This window comes from Larimichthys crocea, chromosome XII (genome assembly GCF_000972845.2).
Source record: "Larimichthys crocea isolate SSNF chromosome XII, L_crocea_2.0, whole genome shotgun sequence".
In the NCBI taxonomy this organism is placed as follows: domain Eukaryota; kingdom Metazoa; phylum Chordata; class Actinopteri; family Sciaenidae; genus Larimichthys; species Larimichthys crocea.
The window spans coordinates 18,454,537-18,477,165 of record NC_040022.1 but is presented as its reverse complement, the minus strand read 5'-3'; the positions used below and the strand labels follow the sequence as shown (position 1 = coordinate 18,477,165).

At 41.4% G+C, this 22,629-nt stretch overlaps 1 protein-coding gene across 5 annotated transcripts; it reads left to right on the top strand.

Moving 5' to 3' along the window:
• Positions 1-1,824: 1,824 nt before the first annotated feature.
• On the top strand, positions 1,825-21,887 carry LOC113747163 (F-box-like/WD repeat-containing protein TBL1XR1). Of its 5 annotated transcripts, none has more exons than XM_027285853.1 (16): positions 1,825-2,033; positions 4,058-4,124; positions 7,024-7,127; positions 7,251-7,396; positions 7,555-7,801; positions 9,811-9,943; positions 11,551-11,692; positions 12,088-12,151; positions 12,247-12,344; positions 13,685-13,745; positions 14,055-14,176; positions 14,465-14,539; positions 14,647-14,774; positions 15,627-15,792; positions 15,937-16,038; positions 19,504-21,887. In XM_027285853.1, exons 3-16 carry the CDS (start codon positions 7,070-7,072, stop codon positions 19,528-19,530), a joined length of 1,569 nt encoding a protein of 522 aa, XP_027141654.1. In that variant the 5' UTR covers positions 1,825-2,033; positions 4,058-4,124; positions 7,024-7,069; the 3' UTR covers positions 19,531-21,887. The 5 variants fall into 5 exon arrangements, with proteins under 5 accessions (XP_027141654.1, XP_027141650.1, XP_027141652.1 ...); XM_027285849.1 differs by having other exon boundaries at positions 1,825-2,017; positions 19,504-19,851; XM_027285851.1 differs by having other exon boundaries at positions 1,825-2,068; positions 19,504-19,851.
• Positions 21,888-22,629: the final 742 nt, after the last annotated feature.

Here is a 22,629-nt window from a genome sequence, read left to right as displayed (position 1 = left end):
CTGATCAGTGTTTTTTTTAAACACACACGCAGAAATGAAAAGGCTGTTGCTAAGGCAGTTGATAAAGCTTGGTGCCACTTGTGTGGCAGTATCCAAGCAATTGCACAATGCCAACAGGCCCAGCACATATTTATCAGTGTTGCCGCTGTGCTCACATCCATAGCAACCTTGTGTTATTGTCCTGCAGATTAGTTCCCCGCCCCCACACAGATACCACGCTGCTGTATTCCTTACAGTCTCACATTTATGGAAGGAAACAGTGCTAATTTCATTTAACTGGAGAACGCAGGCGGAACTTGTGATTTGAAGCTTTTTACTAATTAATGTTGACATGTATATTATTATATATGTTAATGTACATTATACAGTATGTGTACATATGTAAAAGAATGAGTAGGATTCACAGTCACAGAAAAGAGGCAAGTCAATTCACAATATTTGCCCGTGGAGTGAATCATATATTGCGTAAAGCCTGGCATTGGAGAAGAGGAATTTGCCTCGCATTTCTTCACTGGCAGCCAAAACACTCTCACGCAGTGGGAGTGATGGAGTACATATTTCTGTTTCTCCTGGCTTGAGGAGAAATAAGCAAGAGGCAGAACGTGGGAAATCACCCTGTACATGAGCTAGTAGAGACAAACATCACTGAAACCGAAACCTGCTTTGCATAATTTTGTGCCTAGCTCTGTGCCTTGGTTTTTGACATTGAGACCACCTTTGGTAGCATTGTCCCAGCTTTTGCTCTAAAGAAATTACAATGCATTGAAATGTGTTATCATCCATCCCTATTAGTGAATGTGCGGCACAAGATATTAGACTGGTAGGTCTCTGGTGAACTAGTTGCAAGGATGTTGACAAAGGGCCAGATGAGCACTGAGATAATTGAGTGGGAGGATCAAACAGCTCAGAGGTTGGGAGGTAGCAAAGGCAGAGAATCGGTGGACTGCAGTAGCACAGAGCATCTGCTACAGACAAATCCATCACTCAACAACACAGTTAATCAGATAGGCTATACAAATGAATGCCTTTTTGACTCTTGCCATCTGATTACATGCAAATCGTGTACCTCTGTCATATGATCAATGTTAACCTGGCTAAAGATGATATCCTAAGCCTGTATAAGATAAATCCTGTACCTTGATTGTTTCCCCGTTTTGTAAGTCACTTTGTATAAAAGCGTCAGCTAAATTTGACTCACAAACTGACAGACACTATCTCAAAGTTGTGGTCGTGTGTGAAACAAAAAAAAAAGGATGTAGTGCATCCATGCATGCATCCAGCAGGGGTGGTTACATTTGTGGTAACAAGAAAAACACATTGAGTGTAAGCTGCACACTTGCTGCACAACTAATTGAATACCCCCCCCCAGTCGGCATTTCATAATATGTCATCATCTCAACAATGGAAAAGGCTCAGACAGTCACTGCCTACAGCCACTTAAACGGGGACGGTACATTCATCCCAGTCAAACAAGGCACGTAGTGATACAAGATACTCTAATTTGAAGGTCAGTGCTGAATTGTTACTCAAGTGAATCCCTGACATTACATAAATCTGTACCTGATCTGGGTACAGCGTGTATTCAGGGTATTTGCTTTGCTGGGAACACAGAAGAAATTAATATGATTATGTATTATGTTCCACAGGGGGTGGGGGGATGGGTAAAAAAAAAAAAAAAAAAAAAAAAATCAGTGTAAAACACAGATTGCAATGATGATGTAAGCTTGTTGTTGACTTTCCCAGTCTGAATGACTGAGCAAAGGAGAGGGGGTGGGGTGTCATTAATCCATGGCTAGTGGTGACCAGACAAGCAAAAAAGAGGTGTAGTGGGGGATGGGCGCGCACTGTTGTTATGACTGGTGCTTGGCTGCGGGACAAACTTCCAGAGGCCTCGGCGTTTTTCTCTCTCTATTCCACCTCATTGGTCGGTTTCAACGAGGAAATGTGGCTCCATTTTGCTGTGTGAACTTGTCAAACGGACCCGGAGCTAATGTTTAATCAACGCCTGAGGACGGCTGTAAGCAAACCACGAGGTGTTGTTGTTGTTGTTTGGTGGTGCAAAAAATAGGTTAGTGTATCTCACTAGCTTTACATTAGAGACACTTGAAATAACCGTTGACAGTTTATAGACGTGTTAGCTCGTTTTTTTCTTTTCTTACACAGGTTTCCCACCTAACTTGACCGTATTGTGTCGAGGTGGAGGTGAATACATCGCCGCCGCCGTCGTCACGGGTTCACCGTGATATTGAGCTATATATTACATAGTGGCGGTTTGAAACAACAGTAGTTACAGGCGGCTCATTTCCGCATGTCGGGTCACGCCACTGTGTCGAATGTCTGAAGCCGTTGCTGGCTTCTTACCGCCTGGCTTCAGTTTAAATATTATAACCTAATGATCGTTAATATATGTGCGACAAACCAGCTGTCTTGCAATCGATTAAAAGAGATAACATGGTCTGATTTTGAACACGAGAGCCGTGGAAGATATCGTCAATTGAAAAAAAAACACACGTTTTAACCAAGTAGGTACGAGATTATAGCAACACTGTCATTAGCATAGCGTGCTAGCGTTAGCCACCTAGCTAGCGTGTTAGCTGGGTTTCAAAGAAGCTAACTTAACCCGACTGTGTTCCGTTGCTATTTAAATTAATTTAAAACAACAACAAAAAGCGATACGCCGTGTAGTGTTCGTTGCGTTAGTTAAGTGTTGGTGACCTGCATCAAATGAACGAAGTCTTTGCCTCCCCTTGCATGTGCGGTGACGGGTACGGCCGCCGCCGAGGCAAAACTAACGTGAACTCGCGTGTTAGCCGGTGAGCTAACGTTACTCAGCTCATGGCAGCGCCGCGTTCAAACGGCTTGTAAATAGTAAACTGTTAATTGCAGTGCTTAAGAGAGGCAGACAAGAAGATAGCGCAAGTTGTGTGTGTTTACTTTTTCTTTTCTTTTTTTACAATTACCTAAAACGCTAACGCCGATCAAACACACTCCCTTTTCCCCCCACTTTATAACCCATGACATGTGGACAATTGTCAGCCCGCCGCTACATTACACCAGTGTTGACTTAAATGTTACACTTCATAGACAGAGCGATGCATTAGCAGAGGAAGGAGCATCTGTTGCTTTATGATAACACTAATAATAGGAATAAACTACATTGTGAGCCATTCGTCGGGGTCGCCGACTATCAGCTATACAAAGCGTGTGGGTTAACGTAACGTTACACACTGTAGTATGTGCAGCCCATTCAGACCGCCACCGTGAGTGTGTGTGTGCAATGTATTTCCGCAAATAGCTTGCCGTGCTATCTTGCTAATTTAGCCACCGGCAGATGAGCATGGTGACTTAACTTGCACGAAATGAGTGTGAGTGAGCCAGGTCCGACCGTCACACAGACGACTTTTCTTATGAAATGGCGACTTCACAAAATGTGACTTGCGCATTTGAGTGTACATGAAAACCGGACCCACACACAGCATGTTGGCCCCAGTACAAGAACTAATATGAAAATGTATCATGACTAAATTGAATTTCTAATTACATGTCTGTTTCATTTGCTTTTTTTTATACATAAGCATGCCTCTCCTTCAAGGAGTATTGTAATTATTATCTACCAGGGGACAGTTGCACTGTGCATAGCTCCGATATCTACTGACTGATTTAGCTTTTTACATCGCTGACCCACTTTCTGTCATTGTTTGGTGACACGCCCCTCTGTTCAGAACACTTTCTCCTGGCTGCCTTTTCACCCACTCACTGACACGCCGCTGTTAAAATGTCCACTCTAATTAAGGTAATTTGTCACAAAAGCTTATGGCTCTTGTGGGTATTAAACAAGATTTAAACACACGGCAACATGTGTAAAACACGTGGCTTAGGCGTTACTCAGGGAGTCAGGGCAGATTGCTAAATTGCTTACAAAGAGGGAGGTTGTGGACTAATGTTTGCAGTTAAAGCCATAGTTGTACGTAATAGTTAAACACTTTGTGTGCAGAAACAGTGCGGTCTATATTATTAATGTAATGTAGATGTTTCAACTTCTGTCTTTGCCTTACAGGGGCTGAGAGTTCTTGCTGAGGACGACGCAGCTATGATGCGCATCTGAAGACCTCTCGATCACATGGGTAAGGGATCTCACCGTTTAATGGCACACACACACTGTATAGATTTCATTTTTGCCTCTTTCTGTGGCTGCACACTTGTATAGTCTGGTGATATTACTATGGCAACGTGTCAGGAGTCATATTGAGAAGACTGTGGCTGAAATTTAGCTTTTGTTTCAAATCAGTGGGAAGACGGTGTACAGGAATGACTCAAGGCCAGTGTTTAGTGTTAGGCATGTTCTAAATAAGGGTCGGAACATGCTCAACTTGTCTAGTGTGTTAAACTCACTCAAATTTTGACCTTGAATATCTAAAATGACCCAGTTGTTTACATAGCTGTTACAATAATCAAGAGCTACAGTTACAGCTCAAACTGTTTGCTTGTTGTAGATGTAATGAATATCTTGCGTGCCTTGTTGTTTCAAAACTAAGCTGAGGTTACATGTAGGAGAAGTGGTTGTTGTGGCCACTTCAGTTAAGAGAGAGTGAGCTCCTGGTAAGAATATGTCCTACAAGAACAGGAGTTACGACAGTCTGACATCTATTTCTAAAGGTCATGCAACACTGGTGTTATTTCATAGTTGTTTTGAGACCATACGGTTGGTCTGAGTCATCTTATTAATAATATTAATATGGTGGTTCCACTGCTAAATCGATAGACGGTGCTCGAGGTTTGTGTGGCACTGTTCCACTATCTTTTCAAAACATAAATGTGCAACTGTGGAAACTGCAATTCTGAAACAAACAATTTCCGTTGGTTAAGAGAGTGCCGTAACATCTATATTGTACGTGGTTTTAGGTCTATAGTGTGGGGGTGTCTTGAGTGGACTTGAGTGTTTGTACAGTCGACTCATTCACGTGTTTATTTGTTTGTTTGTTTTTAACACCTGTTTGAACTATTCAGCAATACTTGGTGGGTGGTCACTGTAACTCAAAGTCCATCAGTTTGACTTGTTTTGGTTTTAAGGGGGTGACTGAAAAAGAGACAGGAGAAGCTGTGGATTAATCAAGACAAAATGTGGCATGAAAATAAATTAGGACTGCAAGTTCTAATTTAAGATTAACTAGTGCCGGCAAACGATTTTGAAGCTCTATATTCCTGTCATCATTTGCATTCTAAATCACATATTAAAGTACACAGGTAAACGTCATTCAAATGTATTCAAAATCCACACCGTGACAAGAAATGTGTTTTCTAAGCAAGCGTGTTTTGCCAGACACCCTTCTCACTCAGTTATCTGTACAAGTAATGTAGTACAAGACTGACTTTGGCACAGTGCAAGTGCAGTCTGGACTTCTGGTAATGTGAGACTAATGTCAGTGAGTTTAAATCTTGAGAGCTCTCCATTCTAGGCATAGTCTGACTCTTGGGGAGTTATGATTCGTAACTATTCATGTGATGAAGTTAAAATGTTATGTCGCAGACTTGAAAGTTGCTTGTTGTTTAGGCCCAAGTTCTGCTTTGCTAGCTGCCAGTTAGCTGATTATTCCAAAGCTTTCTGCCCATAACACCTGGAAATATGAAAACGTAGCACAAGTCAGTCAAATGAGGATGTATCATTTGCACGTGTAACTCCCGTGTCGAGGTTTGCAGCTGTTTTGTGTTTTTGAAAAGCAAAAATGGCAACAGCTACTGATGTGGCAGTGCTCCTGATTGAGCCATGGGATCCACGCAGATGTTCACGAAGCAGTCAGATGCTAGATCATGTCAGCCAGACGAATTGCTCATCCTATTCTTGTAAGTGAGCTCTGACCCCGTTCACTGCTCCTGCGTCACTTGCGTGGGGGTGACATTTGACGGCACCCTTTCAAAACAGGCTGTCAGATATTCAAGAGTTTCATCAACCTGTTCACTGTGTACTGTAACCACAGTGAACCCAAAACAAAACACTATGGAAAAACACAACACGCTGTCAGAGTACAGCATTGGTGCAGTGAAAAAAAATCAATTTCTGTTGGAATCATGCTGGAGTTTATGTAGAAAGATTGTTATTTATTGTTGGAAAGTCTTCTGTAAGATTTTTTTTCCAGTTATTTGCTGAGTTCTAGTAGCTTCGGTGTGAGAAACACTAGCAGTCAGGACTTTCTGACCACCTGGTCAGGGATAGCTGTAGGGCTTCTACTAGATTCCAGGCCTCTTGGTTCAGTTGGTCTTGGATCTGAGCCTCTGGGATGCGGCAGGAGACATGTTGACTTTTTCAGCGGCCTGGCATGATGGAAACAGTAGAGGTTCTGTCCCCCGTCCAGACCCCTTGTTTATTTCCACAGTCCAATTTAAACAGTGCGGGTTCTGCATGAATAAATATGGAGCCCGGGTGCAAGCACTGTAGGATCTGTTATTGCTGAGGTCTAAAGCCCATCTTATTGCAGACCTTTTAGGCCAAAATACCCAGCCTGCCCCGAGACCAATGGTAATTATTTCCAGTTGTAGGTTAATGAATGGAAACTGGTGCCCTGCCTAGAGCCAGGAAGCTTCTACAGCCTACAAAAGTAGAGAGGGACCAAACATTATTTATCAAATGGCGGCTCACAGCTTGCTACTTCACTGTTTTGAACTTGCAAGATCTAGGTCAAGCAAGGTGATGTGTTTTTTCTTCTTTTCTTTTTTTTTAACCTCTTCCTCTTCTCAGTTTTCATTGTGCGTGCCAGTGTGGTAGTGAGCTACGTGGGCAGGTCGTAGTGTAACACCATCCTCAGTGTGTGTGTGTGTGTGTGTGTGTGTGTCTGAGAGACAGCCCTCACCTGGCTCAATGCCCCTACATGTCATCTGACTTTTTTACTCTCCATTAATGTTCCTGTGGGATGTTAATGCACTTGAGTGATGAAGATGCTAACTAGATGCTCATTTCAGCTCATTACTATTCTATGATGTGTAATACCATCAGCTCTTAATTAAACACTCTGTGGTCTGTTTTTATAGGCTCCTATCCTGTGCTGACCCAATGGTTTAATCACCAGGACTAAAAATGAGCATAAGCAGTGATGAGGTCAATTTCCTGGTTTACAGATACCTTCAAGAGTCAGGTAGGTGTTACACATGTTTGTTTTCGTAGAAACCTCTCATTTTCAAATGTAATATTATCTTTACCGCTGCTCTATTTAACTTTGACTCCATCCTACTTTCCAAATGATCCCTGCCTCCTCCAGGCTTCTCCCACTCAGCATTCACCTTTGGCATAGAGAGCCACATCAGCCAGTCCAACATCAATGGAGCCCTGGTGCCCCCTGCTGCCCTCATCTCCATCATCCAGAAGGGCCTGCAGTATGTGGAGGCTGAAGTCAGCATCAATGAGGTCAGGCTCCATCTTTAAACCATCACTTACTAATTAGTGTGACCTTACAATATACTGCCAGCCTTATGTTTCAACTCTTTGGTTGATACATTGCAGTGTATTTGATGGATAATCTGAAGGATGAAGTAAATGTATAAAATTGCATGTTATCTCTGTAGGATGGGACTTTATTTGACGGGCGGCCAATCGAATCGCTTTCTCTGATCGACGCTGTGATGCCAGATGTAGTCCAGACCAGGCAGCAGGCCTACAGGGACAAGCTGGCGCAGCAGCAGCAGCAGCAGCAGCAGCAACAGCAGCAGCAGCAGGCGGCAGGCAGCGGTAGTGTCACAGGGCCGCAGGGAAGCACCAAGAATGGAGAGGGCGCTGCCAACGGGGAGGAAAACGGATCCCACGCCTTAGCCAGTAAGCTAACTCATGGTTCTGAACAATCTCTGAATCAGCTCCTTAACAAACTGGTGTGTTCTAGATAGTTTTTTTTCTGTTCTTATGCAGGATGTTATTCCTGGGTTAGATGTCTTGACATAATCAGTTTTATGTTTATAAGATGCTGTGCAAGCTGGATATACACAGAGGCTGACTTCTGTGTATTTTTGTCCGCTTTCACGGGAAGTTGTGTGGCAGGGATGACAATTTTTTAAAAGGTAAAGCAGACAAAGAGTTTGACGGTTGGTTTTTCCTCCACTGATATTAAGGCAATTTGAGCCAACTTACTATCAGAACTGTGATTGAAATAAGACAGCTGTATGTGCACTGAGCCACATTAATCAGCATGAGTGACAAATGGATTTTATTACCTTCATTACAAACCTGTTTGCCATCTCTATTCATGGATCTGACACCCCACATCTCCGTTCTTCACATGTCTGCTCACCTAAATCTGCTCTGCTCCCCATACGAGCAGTTCACATTATGGATATGAATTATTGGATTGTAATGTTTAAGATAAGATAATAAGCTGGCCATGCTGTGATATTATCACAGACACGCTGACTTTTGAAATGAAGGTTACTACTAAATAGAGAAAGTATTTTTTTGTCCAGGCCGACTGAGACTCTGAGTCTCAAGTTTCTTCCTAACCTGTGTGAAATGGCACTGAATCCTTTGTGAGATATTTTGCAACAGTGCACTGGACCCATCTCGTGCTGCCGAGCTTGTATCTGAAGTAATTCACAAAAGCTCCTAATATTGAGAGCTGGCGAGGTGCGTCTTGGCAGCTGTGGTGCTAGAGCCTCAGAGGGCAGATGAACCAGCAAATAAACGAGTGGTTTGGTTTGCATGTCCTTCATTGGCACACATATGTAGGTTGTGTAATATCCTTTCGACTCACTTTCGGCACACATACTGGCATTTCACTGGGATACTCCCCCCACTCCCTCCTGCTATGCCATCACTGGCGATCCTGAGTAACCATGATTGAACAATATGAAAATAGAACCGATTACCCAGCCCCAAACAATATGGATTATATCACGCATATCTGATTGCATGGAGTTTATCACTTCTGTTTAACTCTGTGTGTGTGCAGCTACAGTACAACTTTGGGATTTTGTTTTGTAAATATCTGTGGTTTGCTTGACATTAAACACAGTCACTCTGGTGTTTTCCCACGTGTTTCCTTGTGGTTTTGGTCTGCCCGTGCAGCACGGCCTCTGCGTCTTCCTCTCACCTTTTTTCTAGCATACAATTGTTTGTTTTAGTGTAAAAGGAAAAATGTGTTCTGGTTGTTCTCCCTTAAACCTTCCTCCCTTTCCCAACATGTTTTAATCACAGTAATGCACTGCGCCTCAGAATCAAATTATATAGTTGTACTGAGAGGGAGAGGTAGTTCTAAAGATGGGTGCAACGTTTCAGTTTACTCACTAACCGTGTCTTACGTGGGCTCTGTGACTTAAATATTGCACAGCGCCTAAGTTTGCACAAGCTGCGGTATGGTACAAATACTCTTGGTCATCCAGTAACAGCACAGTCTGCTCTTTAATTCTACAGCTGTCAGCTGTTCAGGCTGCTGTTCACTCAGTGCAGCACAGTGTACCCGAGTCTTGTCGAGAAACAGCGGTGTCGCCATACTGCTTGAATTAACGAGATCAGACGATGACGTACACGTGCACTGCTGTGGGACTGGTCTGGTTCGAAGGAAATTGGATAATGTCAGACCACTGCCATTGCTAAAATGAATGAAGTTTGCTTCCTCGGTTGCTAATATACTTTGCCGGTCCACCCAACTAGAGACTTTGTGTGCACCGGTAATTCAGTTTAAAAGTAATAGGCGATTTTACTAGAAGCAGTGATTTATTATTACCTTGTTTATATTCCATTAGCTTTTGAAAATTACAGTTGCATCATTGCTACCTCCAGAACATTCGGACTGAAGTTAATAAATACTGTATGTTCCTCGTCACTCCTTCCTGTAGATCACCACTCAGAGATGATGGAGGTGGACAGAGACGTGGAGATCCCTCAGAGTAAAGCCATGGTCCTGCGAGGTCACGAATCCGAAGTCTTTATTTGTGCCTGGAACCCCGTGAATGACCTCCTCGCTTCCGGGTCAGTATCTCTCACCTCATTCCTTTTCATTGGTGACACTGGAAACGTGCGATTGTTACTGGGACAGTCATGCACAGCAGCAACTGTTCAAATTAGCCCCTCTGGTTCTTTTTGTGGCCAATAGGAGGTTTATTAGATCTCTTCTTGGCCAGCTAGGTCATTTTCAAAACATTCAAGCAACAAATGTTTAAAATAATAACATGTTGTTGTTGTTCAGGGGTGTCTGAGGAAAGCAAGTCCTTCCTCATTAATCACCACTAAACAAGTCTTTGTTGACTGATGTCATTGTTCTTCAGGGTTATTATCCCTCTCAAGTTGAGTGCAGTCATGCAGAAGACTCTCTTACAAAGTAATCAAAGAAGAAAGCATATTTCACATTATTGCTGGAAATGTGACGACTTTTCCAGTAACAACTAATGACTAAAGGTTTATTGTGCAACCGGTCGGCTTACAGTCATTGTAATTTGTTGCGGTTTCACCATATTTAGAAGTCTGCACTACTTGTTCTTTGGCTCAAAGAAAACCAGACAGATAGCCTCAAGACTAGGGTTGGGTTCTGTTAACACGGTTGCAGATCTTAGCTGGCAATTATTGCATCTAACTCTATTCTTATTTGATGTTTTGAGTCAAACAAAGTAAAATGGACAGCTTTGTTAGTCACCGAAACAATGATTTTCTTTGTTGATGTCACATGTTTACATCTTCACCCATATTTCCCAGTATTTTTGTCAACACGGCTCACAGGAGACCCCTAAATTCCCCAAGTCAGTCAGAAACAAAGTGCAACAAAATATATGTGACTGGGCAAGATGCATCTCCTGGTCTGACTTTTACAGCTTTAACTTTCCACCAGAGCAAATAAAATAATGAAATTATTTTAAGTTCTTTGTCCCCATCAACACCTATCACAGGTATAGGTTTTGTCCAACTGTAAAATGGTCCTCACCCTAAGCCATAATTAACAGTTAAGTGTTAATCCATAACATTCATTTCCTTCACAGCGGATGGATCGAAGCTCTTTGTCAGTAGGATGAAGTGATTTAACGTTGCCGAACAAAACAAAATCAAGGACCGGAACGATTCGTTATCTTTCCAAACTGTCATTGAACTTTTACCCGTCCTAAATCAACCTTTTAGTGCTCATTTATAAGAAAAAATTGCCAGGCTAATAGTGGTGAGTATTCAGCTGGGTATATTGTATATTCAGCAGTCCTCCTCCAAAGTATGGGCCCACTCCTCAAAATGAAATGAAAATGGAGAAAAATGCGTTTACTCGTGGCACAGTCCAATAATTTAAGAGAGGCCAACGTCCAAACAGACCACGTAAAAGTTAATGAGTTTTGTGCTTGTAAAATCTCTTCTCCTTTTTCCTCAACAGATGATGGGAAAAGGTTTGATAGGGATTTAAAAAGATTTCGGATTTGATACTGGGTTCAGGTTCGCTAAAATGCTTTCATACCCCAACCCTACTCAAGAGCAACGATGGTCAGTTTTATACCATTTTCAGTACTGATTTAAAAAACAACAACAAAAACAACAAAGCTGTATTATGTGTCTAATGTTAGATTGGATCTCTGTGTGTTTGTGTGTGTTTTTGACTCGGGCAGGTCCGGAGACTCGACAGCACGGATCTGGAACCTGAGTGAGAACAGCACAGGCGGATCAACCCAGCTGGTTCTGAGGCACTGCATACGGGAAGGGGGCCAGGACGTACCCAGCAACAAAGACGTCACCTCACTAGACTGGAATGTGAGTATGAGTGCGTGTGTCTGTTCCACTGAGTGCAGATTTTAGTAATCTAATCGTGTGTGTGTTTGTGTGTGTGTGCGTGTGTCATGTCTATGACCACCACCTCTGCTGAAGGCATTCCTTCCAACCAGATATATGGGGGCGAGTCACTCCCACAGGGGAAAAAGCCTTTTATGCCACTCAGCTGCAAACTATTTTTTCCCTGAGTAGTACAAGTCACTGCACAATGCTAAATCAGCACTTACATCTTATCTGTCTTTAACTACTTCTTAATGTGAGCCTTGTTCATGAGCAAAGCAGAAAATATAAACATTTTAACAACCTGAATCAGAATATGCAAATAAAGCTGAGAAAGACTAAACTTCAAAGTAATGAGAGTCATCCGTCTCTTTCAGAGTGAGGGAACGTTGCTTGCGACAGGCTCATATGACGGCTTCGCCAGAATATGGACAAAAGACGGTAAGATTCTTACCCTCTACTGCGTCATAGCTTTGCATGGATAGTGAAATGTTTCTTGGTTTTGAGGTTGTTGTTTTTTTTAAATATATTTTCAGGTAACCTGGCGAGTACTTTGGGTCAGCATAAAGGTCCTATATTTGCACTCAAGTGGAATAAGAAAGGAAACTTCATCCTCAGTGCTGGTGTAGACAAGGTAAGGCACATTGATTTTAGAGTTTAAAGTTTGATAGATGCATCTGGGGTGACCTTATGAGCACTGCATCTCATTCTGTCTTCAAAGTTATTCAAATGTGACACATTTTCCATGAAAACAGGATGTTGAGGTGGAAAGTCACATAGTGAACTTATGGGTTGATTCAGACCAAATCAGGCACTGCAGCAAAAATGCATTCATTCATGGGTGGGTGTAGGGTGTGCCCAAAATAATGCAACGACCTGTAAAGTTGAAACAGAATCAACTTCAGGAGAACCGTCACGCTGTGGGCGCTAACCTGACAATCAGTCTGCTCAAACTGCTCCAGCGCCTGAAATATCACTGAACCCTGAGCACTATCCAGGCGGGGTTACTATGAACTATGATAGTCTCCCAGTTGTGTCCTGGCCTGTCTTATTTTGTGTACCTACTTCGGCATGGCGTCTGGCTTGCAGTCTGTGCCAAGACGCTTACTTTGGTAAGCGATATATTGACAGTGAATGAGAGAAGGAGCACTGGCAGCGAGAATGCTGGTGAATGGTTTCATAGTGGCACACCCGCCACACTCTACAGCCCTAAAGCTATTCACCACAATGCCAGATTTTTTGTTTTGTTTTTTGTTTTCTTACAGCTGTACTGTAAAATGTTAAACTGTTTTCTAGGAAGCAATATTTGCTGTGATGTTAAAGCTGCGCTGATCAACATTTTTTTATATTAATGGTTGATGAAATGTGAAAAGAGTTGCTCGTATTGATGAAATCTCTGAAAATTCTCACTACACTCAGCTGTATGGATCTTTTTAGCATCTTTCAGCTCATCGCAACCTTTAAAGTGGCCAAAAACATTTCTACGTTTTAAATTCAACTTTTGCACTCTCTGGTTGCTCACACATTTAACTGTAGTCCAGAAACAGTTGTGGATAGATTGGATGCTTCATGACTTGAATATGAAATATTAAATGGGTCTTCATGTGTTAACGTGTGTTAAGTCCGCGGGCAGGTCTGTGCAGACTTTGTGTGCCGTCCTCAGTGTGTACCTGCATCACACTGTTTGATTAAACTAACCCTAAGGGCTGACTCGTGAGAGTCAGATAGACGTTCTGAGGTGCTGTCACAAAATGACAATTTATAGACATTGTTCAACATTGCCATCTAGTGACCTGAAGTATAATGACTCACACAGTGTTACCTCAACTTGTGCTCATTATTCATTCAGTGACTTTCAGCATTTTAAAAACAAGTACACCTTTTCTACATTTTATGTGATGTTCTTATTGATGTAAACTTCATGCGCTTTGTATAAGTTTAATATAAATAATTAAAATCTCCTTCTTTACACAGACAACAATTATTTGGGACGCCCACACAGGAGAGGCGAAGCAACAATTTCCTTTCCACTCGGGTGAGTGACAGGAGTCAGCTGCATCATTGCACGTGACTTTTCATACAAGAGTCCGTCTGTTTTTAGACAGATGTTACCTTTTGCTGAACCGTAGTGAGACCACAGCGATGATAAATGCAGATTTACAGCTTCACACGTTGTGACTGCTATATGAAGCCCGACTTATTTTTACACATTTTGCCCAACAGCTCGGCATTGTGACAACTATCTGCACTTAACAGTGTTCTTATAGCTAATTATCAGATCCAATGTGGCAATAAGAAATGTACCTGCTGCTGCGGCAGCCCTAAGCTCTCTGCTTTTCAACAGCACCTGCTCTGGACGTGGACTGGCAGAGCAACAACACGTTTGCCTCCTGCAGCACAGACATGTGCATCCATGTGTGTAAGCTGGGTCAGGACAGACCTGTCAAGACTTTCCAGGGACACACGGTAAGACAGGACTCCTGTGTGAGCTTTTCTGACAGGGAGGGAAATGGAAACCTTCAGAATAAACTCCTGTTAAAGCATTGTACGGTAGCTGAAATGAATTCTGGCTCTGCCTCATTGTAGCCTCTAATGTTATTAACTCTCAAGGTGTATTATCAAGTCTAAAAACTTATGACTGTCTGGAAAATCCTCCAAACAAATATACAAAGTGGTTCTTAATCTGTCTGTTATATTGTTGTCTGTGTACATCAGTCAAATACTGATTACGGACACTTATCTTACTCACTGTAGAATGAGGTGAACGCTATCAAGTGGGACCCCACTGGCAGCTTGCTGGCCTCCTGCTCGGACGACATGACACTGAAGGTCAGTCCACATAAAATGAGCCTGAATCAAACAAATTCCTGTTTGGATATATTGATAAATTGTGATAAAAGCCATACTGACAGCTGGCTTCTTCCTTTCTGGCATAGATCTGGAGTATGAAGCAGGACTCATGCGTCCATGACCTCCAGGCCCACAGTAAAGAAATCTACACCATCAAGTGGAGCCCCACAGGCCCCGGGACCAACAACCCTAGCGCCAATCTAATGCTGGCCAGGTGAGTCTTCACTCTCCTTGTGTTGTTTTGACCTAATATGCCTCAGGATAGTTCAGTATTTATAGCGATACAACTGTGTGAAAATACTGTGTGTGGAATCCTACATCCTTAAATTGGAAAAATAAAGAAAGAAGTCTGCAGTTTCTTTCTAATTAATGATGTATTTCCCCATAACTATAAGGAGATATCAGGATATAAAGATACCCTCGATTAATCTGTATTCCTGAATTTTTAATAACTTGTACAAGTTCTCTATCCTCTGCTCTTGGTAGCAGTCCAATTCTTTGACAGAACTTCATCAATAAAATATTTGACAGCGACCTCAGGGCTGCTGCTCATATAATATTCAGGTTTGACTTGCCGTAATAAGTTTGACTTGGACTCTGGAACTGAGGCACCAGAATTAGCCTCTGCGTTTGCAGATCACTACAGATTTAGTCAGACTCAGGTCGGTTGTGAGTCACCACACGGCAAGCTCGCTTCTCAGCTGTACCTGTGAATGACACCGCAGCGGCTCACCTGAGTCTGAAGAAATAACACGGGGTGAGCAGATCAGAGCGGGCTTTCCACCTGAACAACCCTAAAATCCTACGGTGCATGAGCAGAATTGACAAACTGACAATGCCAACCACGGTTTATTACTGGAAGACAGCACCTGTCATGTTGGCCTTCCAGGACATGGTCCCGGGTTGGACAGTTCATACATACCGTGTAAGAAATGTAGGAACAAGTGATAAATTAGGTCATTTCGTCTAATGAAAGCCGACATGTCTGTGTGACGCATGGCAGTTCATTCTATCGCAACATGACTCTCGAACACTTAGCTCACTCCTCTTCTCGTCTTTTCTCCAGCGCATCATTTGACTCAACGGTTCGTCTGTGGGACGTGGAGCGCGGGGTGTGTATCCACACACTTACCCGCCACCAGGAGCCCGTCTACAGCGTGGCCTTCAGCCCCGATGGCAGGCACCTCGCCAGCGGCTCCTTCGACAAATGTGTCCACATCTGGAACACTCAGGTCTTGGATAATACTTAATTAGTGCATGTACCAATAAACATTAGCCATCATATTATAGCCGTTATGTTAAAAAAAAAAACACACAGGATAAATATGTTGTGTGTGTGTGTGTGTGTGTGTGTATGGGTGTATATGTTTCTTCAGACTGGGGCTTTAGTCCACAGCTACCGGGGGACAGGAGGGATCTTTGAGGTCTGCTGGAATGCCACAGGGGACAAAGTAGGAGCCAGTGCATCAGATGGATCGGTGAGTTGTGCTGCCAGAGAGCTTCATTACATATATAAACTGAAATTAGCAACCACACATGCACATTTGGCCTCTATGTTCAACTTCCACACCAAACTGCTGACCCAGGAAGTTTGTGGGTCAGTGTGTATTAAAGGTTGACCGAGATAAGCTGACACCATAAAATGTCTCTGGTCAGAATCCGGGACGACACTGAGGTCAACTTAGTTCTGCTGGCAATAAAAGCTAAGTGTTTGACTTATGATGTGGGACTTCCTTATTTCATTCATGCCTTAAAAGATGTGCATGAATTCACATGAGAAAGTTGATCAGCACTTGAACACAGCAGTAAACTGTAAGCTGTGAACTCTGCTTAAACTGAGCCGACAGTTTGAAACATGGACTCAAAAACTGAATGAGAATGTCACATAAAAAGTTGCTGCTGCAGTGCCGATAGTTAACACTAGATAGAGCCATTAGTGTGGAAAATGAGTCACTGCTCGCCATCTACTGTAGTATAGTATAAAATATGTACAAATATGTACAAATGTTTTTTGTTGTTGTTTTTAGGATTTAGGACATTTCTGTTGTGTGAAATCTGCTATTTTAAAAAATGTCAAAAAGCGGTCACTAACTTTGTCAACTTTCACTTTTTGGAAACATTTTCATTGCACACACACTGTACCGTAAATTTGTTCCATGGTGTGACGTTTAAAAAGGGGGGGGGGCTCTTCTACAAATAGCATGAGAGATCCATGTTCATTGTTTTATGTGTTATTTGTTTAAGTAATATAATTATGAATGGCACATTTTTTTCCTCCACAACTTGGTGGACTTTCTGAAGAAATCATTCTCATTTATTACTGTTGAAAATGACGTGATGATTATATTACCCACAATGCAATGAGATAACAGATATTGTGGTTCTTTTGGGGCGGGAAATGAAAACGGGAAATGAAAACCTGAAATCTATCAGCTACTTTGACTTGGCTGTTGACTGCTGTATGTTGTTGAAAGTGAAGTGGTTTTACATCTAAGTATTCTGAATATTTCAAAGAGGCATAAAGTTTAATTTTCATTCAAACGTTATGAACCAATCAAAACAATATTGACTGTAATTTAGACTATACAAACATTCCAATGTGATAACATAATAGCTCTAAACACCCAATTATTCATGTATTAACAATCATAACTCATCATAAAATGATTAGCTTGTTATGCACCAGTGTTATTAAAACCCAGTGTGAGCTGTTCAACTACAGTAGCTATAGCAATAATAGTAGTATTAATAGTTATTTAGTCTCAGTCAATCAGTATGTTACTGAAACTCTTCTCGAGCCGCCCGCTGCATGACCCAAATAAATATGATTAATACTTCTAAATCTTCTAACATGACAACAAGATCAGGATATGATGTCACACAGGAAGTGGTTTCAATTGACCAAAGAAAAAAGTTTCCATGCTTTTAGAAGTAGCAGATAAAAAGAACGATTGCCATTTACTGTTTTTGTGTGCTTTTTATTTGAATGTATAGAAGTTATAATATCATAACTCCATGATGACTGAAGCATTTCAAGCACTAAAAAAGTTTCCACACTGGTGCAAGCCAAATTCCTAAGAATGCTTCACAAAACCTTTGAGATGGAACAGCATTGATGCATTGACTCGAGGGGTGTTTGACTGTCTGGCTAACATAGTAGCCAGGAAAGATGGGCTGAGATAAAAATCTGAAAATGTATCGCTGACAAACTGCTTAATCAGATCCCTTTGAGAATATTTAATGCTGTGAGGATGCTTCTTAGCATCAGGATGAGAGAATGACACACAGAGACCCTTATGGGGGGGGAAAAAAAACCCTGTTTCTGGGGGGGTTACCGTTCAGGGTAAAAGAAATTGCAGTGGAAAGCAGCTGAGAACAGAAAAACAGTTCACAGGTATAGAGGAAACACCTACATGGAAAATAAAGAAAGGAAAAGAGCTGTAAGATGGCAGTTTAACCGCAAGATCTCCAGCCAAGAGCTGTCGAGGTCTTATGAAATAGTGTTTTGTTTTTTAAATGTATAAAAGGAAATCCAGGGGGACTTTTTTGCTGCGTCATAACTATTCATACCTAACCCAATCACTTGTGATTATTAAATTGTTGACTAGACCAAGAATGTCCACGGTCCATCCACCACAGTTTCATAAAATCCCGTCAGACGATTGCCAATGGGATCATGTATCGCTGCATAGCCTAAAAATATTATTTTAGCGATTATTTTTTAACCATATTATCCAGCCCCAGTTCTAACCATGTCATGCTGGCGTGTTGGGAAGGGTGCTAAATAACTCATCTCAGTCATCTCCAGATATGTGAATGAAAGTGTCTGTGAGTAGATGAGTTTCCTCTTTACACACACACACACACATACACATACACACACATACACACTATTCCCATGCAGTTTTATTTTAGCCAGGTGTATTTAAAAATATTTCTGCATACTGACGTCCTTTAAATTTATATATATTTGGTAAGACTCTAACACTGAGACAGCCGATCCCACTCCCACTCTCTAACCACAGTTTAAAACGGCAAAGTAGTGGTGTGTGTGTGGTGTTCAGAGTTTGACTTTAGTGTAACGTATACTAACCACAACAAAGCAGCGAAAGGAAGTTTGCACAGTTTCTAAATGAGCATACAAGAAAACTGGTAATCCCCCCCCCCCGTGGAGATGTTCTCAATGACCTTTTTATTTTTAGTGAAGCTGCAAAGAACAAACAAATAATGCTCAAGTAATTTTTAAATATCCACAGTGTTGTAAAATAAATGAATGCAGTATAGTTTTTTTTTTTTTTGCTCCAAACTAAAATTGTACCCTCAAAATCTATAATTGTAGCTTTTAGCTGAGACTCTGTGAATTCAATGAGCTCGACTTCACCTCACTTATTTAAATTTGTATAAAATGACCTCATGAAATCTCAAAGATAATCACAGCCTTGTTAAACTGGTATATTGGTAATACGAACTTAACGTTCAGTTGCCAAAAAAAAAACGTATGCAGTTTTTTACAGAAATCTCCACAGCATGAAGTTTTTTGTTGTTGTTTTGTTGCACTTGGTGTTGTGGTCGTATTTTGGAGGGAAATTTGAACATTTTTATTAGTTTTCAAGTGGTCAAATAAGTTTGTTAGCCAACAATTTACGAGACAATAGAGCAAGTGAATGGCCATCATGTACTCTATTTATAATGTACTCGGCTCTTACTCATACACTCCACTAAACAAAACAGCGTTTATTATATTTTTCTGACTAGGAATAAATGATATAGTGCTGCGTCTCAAATGAATCTTCTCTATAGCCTCGATAAAGCTGTTAATCAGATAAATAAAATTATTTTCTGATTGTTTCACAGCAGTTACATGTCTAAAAAAACTCATGTGGTTGAGAAAGTGTCATTGTGTCTAACTGTTTGGTTCTTCCTGTTCTTTTTTTTTCCTTTAGGTTTGTGTATTAGACCTGAGAAAATGACACTCACCTGGGGGAGCCATGGACCGACTACGAATGTGTACATAGCCAAAATGACTGACTGTCCCTGCCTGTCCACCACACTGCTGTAGTCTCATCAGATGCCATGGCCCACCATTGAAGCCAGAAGGAGTGCTCCCCCCTCTCACATGTACACACAAAGGACCACACCTTCGCCACATACACTTTATAGGCACGTGTCAGACATACAACAGGTCTGTACGGACACTCTCGTTGCTCTCACAGACCTGCAGGAAGACACATTTCTGTTATCACTCAGTACAACGCTGTTGGACTCGTCACATACAAACCAAAACACCGGGATTCTTTTTGCTTTCTTCTTTTTATCCTTTGTACCAGAACTCTGAAATTTTTTTTGTTCTCTGTTGGTGTGTGCATATTGCATATGTCAGCATTTGGTGTCCTGTGGACATTGTTGTTTTTGAATTTGGATTTTACTGATCTCTGTGGGTTTTATATTCCGTGTGGGGTGGGAGAGAAGAGAGGCGGGCGGGGGGTTCAGAATTGTTTGTCTTTTACAGTTTTACAGTGTTTGGGGGGGTGGGGGTGGGGTTCATTCATCCACTTCTTGGCACTCTTTAAGGTTGAAAAAATGCAGCTGTATAACTTAGAAGATGAATGGTTTATAATTTTGTCAACTATTTTTATCCAATAGGTTTGTTCCATTTTTGCCATTTTTTTTAAACAAAAGTATAAAGCAGTTAATCAAAGGTGAACAGACCTTTGTTTTTGCACCTTTTATCCTCAGAAATGGTTTTCAGGTGTTCACAATAATTCATCAGGTTAATATAGAGCTCTAAAAACCTCTAGGCTGAAAGATAATCTTCATTGCTCCCGTGTCCCGTGGCTTAGGGTTTTCTGTCACTGAGCTCGTCTTGGATCTGTGTCCCGAGCTTACGCATAGACTGCTGTGCTTTAGCGTCAGTAGTGAGGTAACGTGGGACAGGAATAGTTTGCTTTCTGGCGTCTGTGGAGAGAGACAGAGAGACGGGAAAACAGGCCTATAACCGCTCGCATCCATCTGGCGTTAACAGTTAATAAGCGTAATTGTGTTTGTTTCCTCAATTAATGGCTTGTTGCTAACCAATGCTGAATGATAATCAGACTAAGCCCTTCTAATTGTGTCCTGTTCCCCGTGCTTGATCATTAAATATCAGGACATCATCTGGAGTATCACTTCCTCTGCAGGCACAGGGTTTTTGATCGCACCTTTTTTTTAAACATGGCTCAACATTCGCTCACATCACAACCCTAAAGAAAAGAAAGGAGAAAAAAAACAGCAAGTTGACGATGCTGGAGTTCAAATCTCGTCGAGCAGTCGTCTTAAAAACGTCCTGGTTTTACACTGCTTTCATGTCCAGCTCTGACCTAAGTACACACTACAGTCCCTGCTTTGGTTTGCTGTTGTCAGGCGGTCCAGCATTAATACACACACACACACACACACTCGCTCTGGAGACAGGCTGCGTTCAGGCCTATGCACCGATAGACGGCGCTTTTGTTTGTAGTGTTCAGAGTTGGCGTTTCGAGGCGAGTCTGTGCTTGTTGTTAAAAAGCAGGCTCGCAGCATATGACTTGATGTAACATGGTATCTGCATATAATATATATAAATATATATCTGTGCTATCACAGGGGATTCTTTCTTATGCCACTCGTACACTAAGAGTGGATTTTAAAGTTACTTTTTTTCAAGATGCTTGAAATACAGTACGTGATGTTCTTATGCATCACGAGGGGTCGTGACCATGAGGAATGATTTTTTTTTTATAAAATACCATTAAACAGTCATAGCGAAATTAAACAAAATTTTTAAAGAGCAGCCCTTATAAGGGTGTGATTTTTTTCCCTGCACTTTAGACGACAAATGGAGAAACAGGGAGGTGTGTTGAATCAAGCCACAGTAGATACATCCGATGTTTAAAATGCTCTTAAAGATGAATCAGAAATCAGTGCAGCGGGTAAATAAGGGTGAACAGTGTCCTGTCTGCTTCTTCGGGGTACGTCAAAGTCGAACCAAGCCAACTTCATGGCATTCCAGGTCTCATCTCGCTAACGGCTTGACACACACACAGACACACACATACACACACACACACACACATACACACACATACATACATCGTCGGACATTTCAGAGGTTTTGTTCCGAGTGTTCTCGTTTTAAAAAAAAAATTTTGTACTAAAGCTAAAGACTATTTTGAAGTTTGCTTTAACGCAGTCAGCAGTGATTTGGACTGTACCACAAAGACACTATTTCAAATGATGTCTATGACAGTGGAATGGTATTTTATAACGTTTTGTTTTTAGACGATAAGCTTTTTACACTGCATTCAAGTGTGTTTGCTATTTTTGTTCCTACCGAAAGTACTAACGTTAATTCTATCTTTGCTATGTTGGAGAGCCCTTGAAGGTTTTGTACTTCTCAAAACTTTTGTAATTCTGATTTATTTGTAGTTACGTACACGAAATGAACAAAAAAAACAAACAAAACAAAATAAAATCTGGATTTAATTGTTGTTGTATTATAACACAGAACATGTAAATACCAATTTGCAGATATTTTTTTTGTTGTGTTGTCTTTGCCCTCACCTATGTTGTACTCTCTTTCTCTCTCACTCACATGGTTGCGGTCTGCAGCCTCCTGATCTGACTGTTGTAATATCACTCAGATTTCAAGGTCTAGAATAAAATCTATTTTGATAATATCAACGTGTTTGCTCGTTTGCTTTTAATTTCAGTCGTGCATACACAAAAGGACAAACCACAAGTACACAAGGCAACTTTAGGGAGTGTAGCGTTGGTCCGTTTTGGTCTAGATAAATATATTATAACTATTCAGCAAATTTTTGTTACCATGAATCTGATGATTTTGTACAGACATTCATGTTCCCCAGAGGATGGAGCCTACCAACTTTGGTGATTCCCTGACTGTTAATCTTGTGACACTAGTCTCATAGTGTCACAAAAGAGACATTTGTTTCTCTTTTTCAGTGTTTAGTTAGTTTAGTTTTGAATTATTTATTTGGACATCCAGGACAACCAAAGATAGACAGGAAGGAGCTGACACACAACACCACAGG

Coding starts and splice junctions, on each gene's coding strand:
- LOC113747163 (XM_027285853.1), top strand. CDS start 7,070: ATGAGCATAAGCAGTGATGAGGTCAATTTCCTGGTTTACAGATACCTT. Junction 7,128..7,250: donor CAGATACCTTCAAGAGTCAG/GTAGGTGTTACA, acceptor TGCCTCCTCCAG/GCTTCTCCCACTCAGCATTC. Junction 12,152..12,246: donor CAGAATATGGACAAAAGACG/GTAAGATTCTTA, acceptor ATATATTTTCAG/GTAACCTGGCGAGTACTTTG.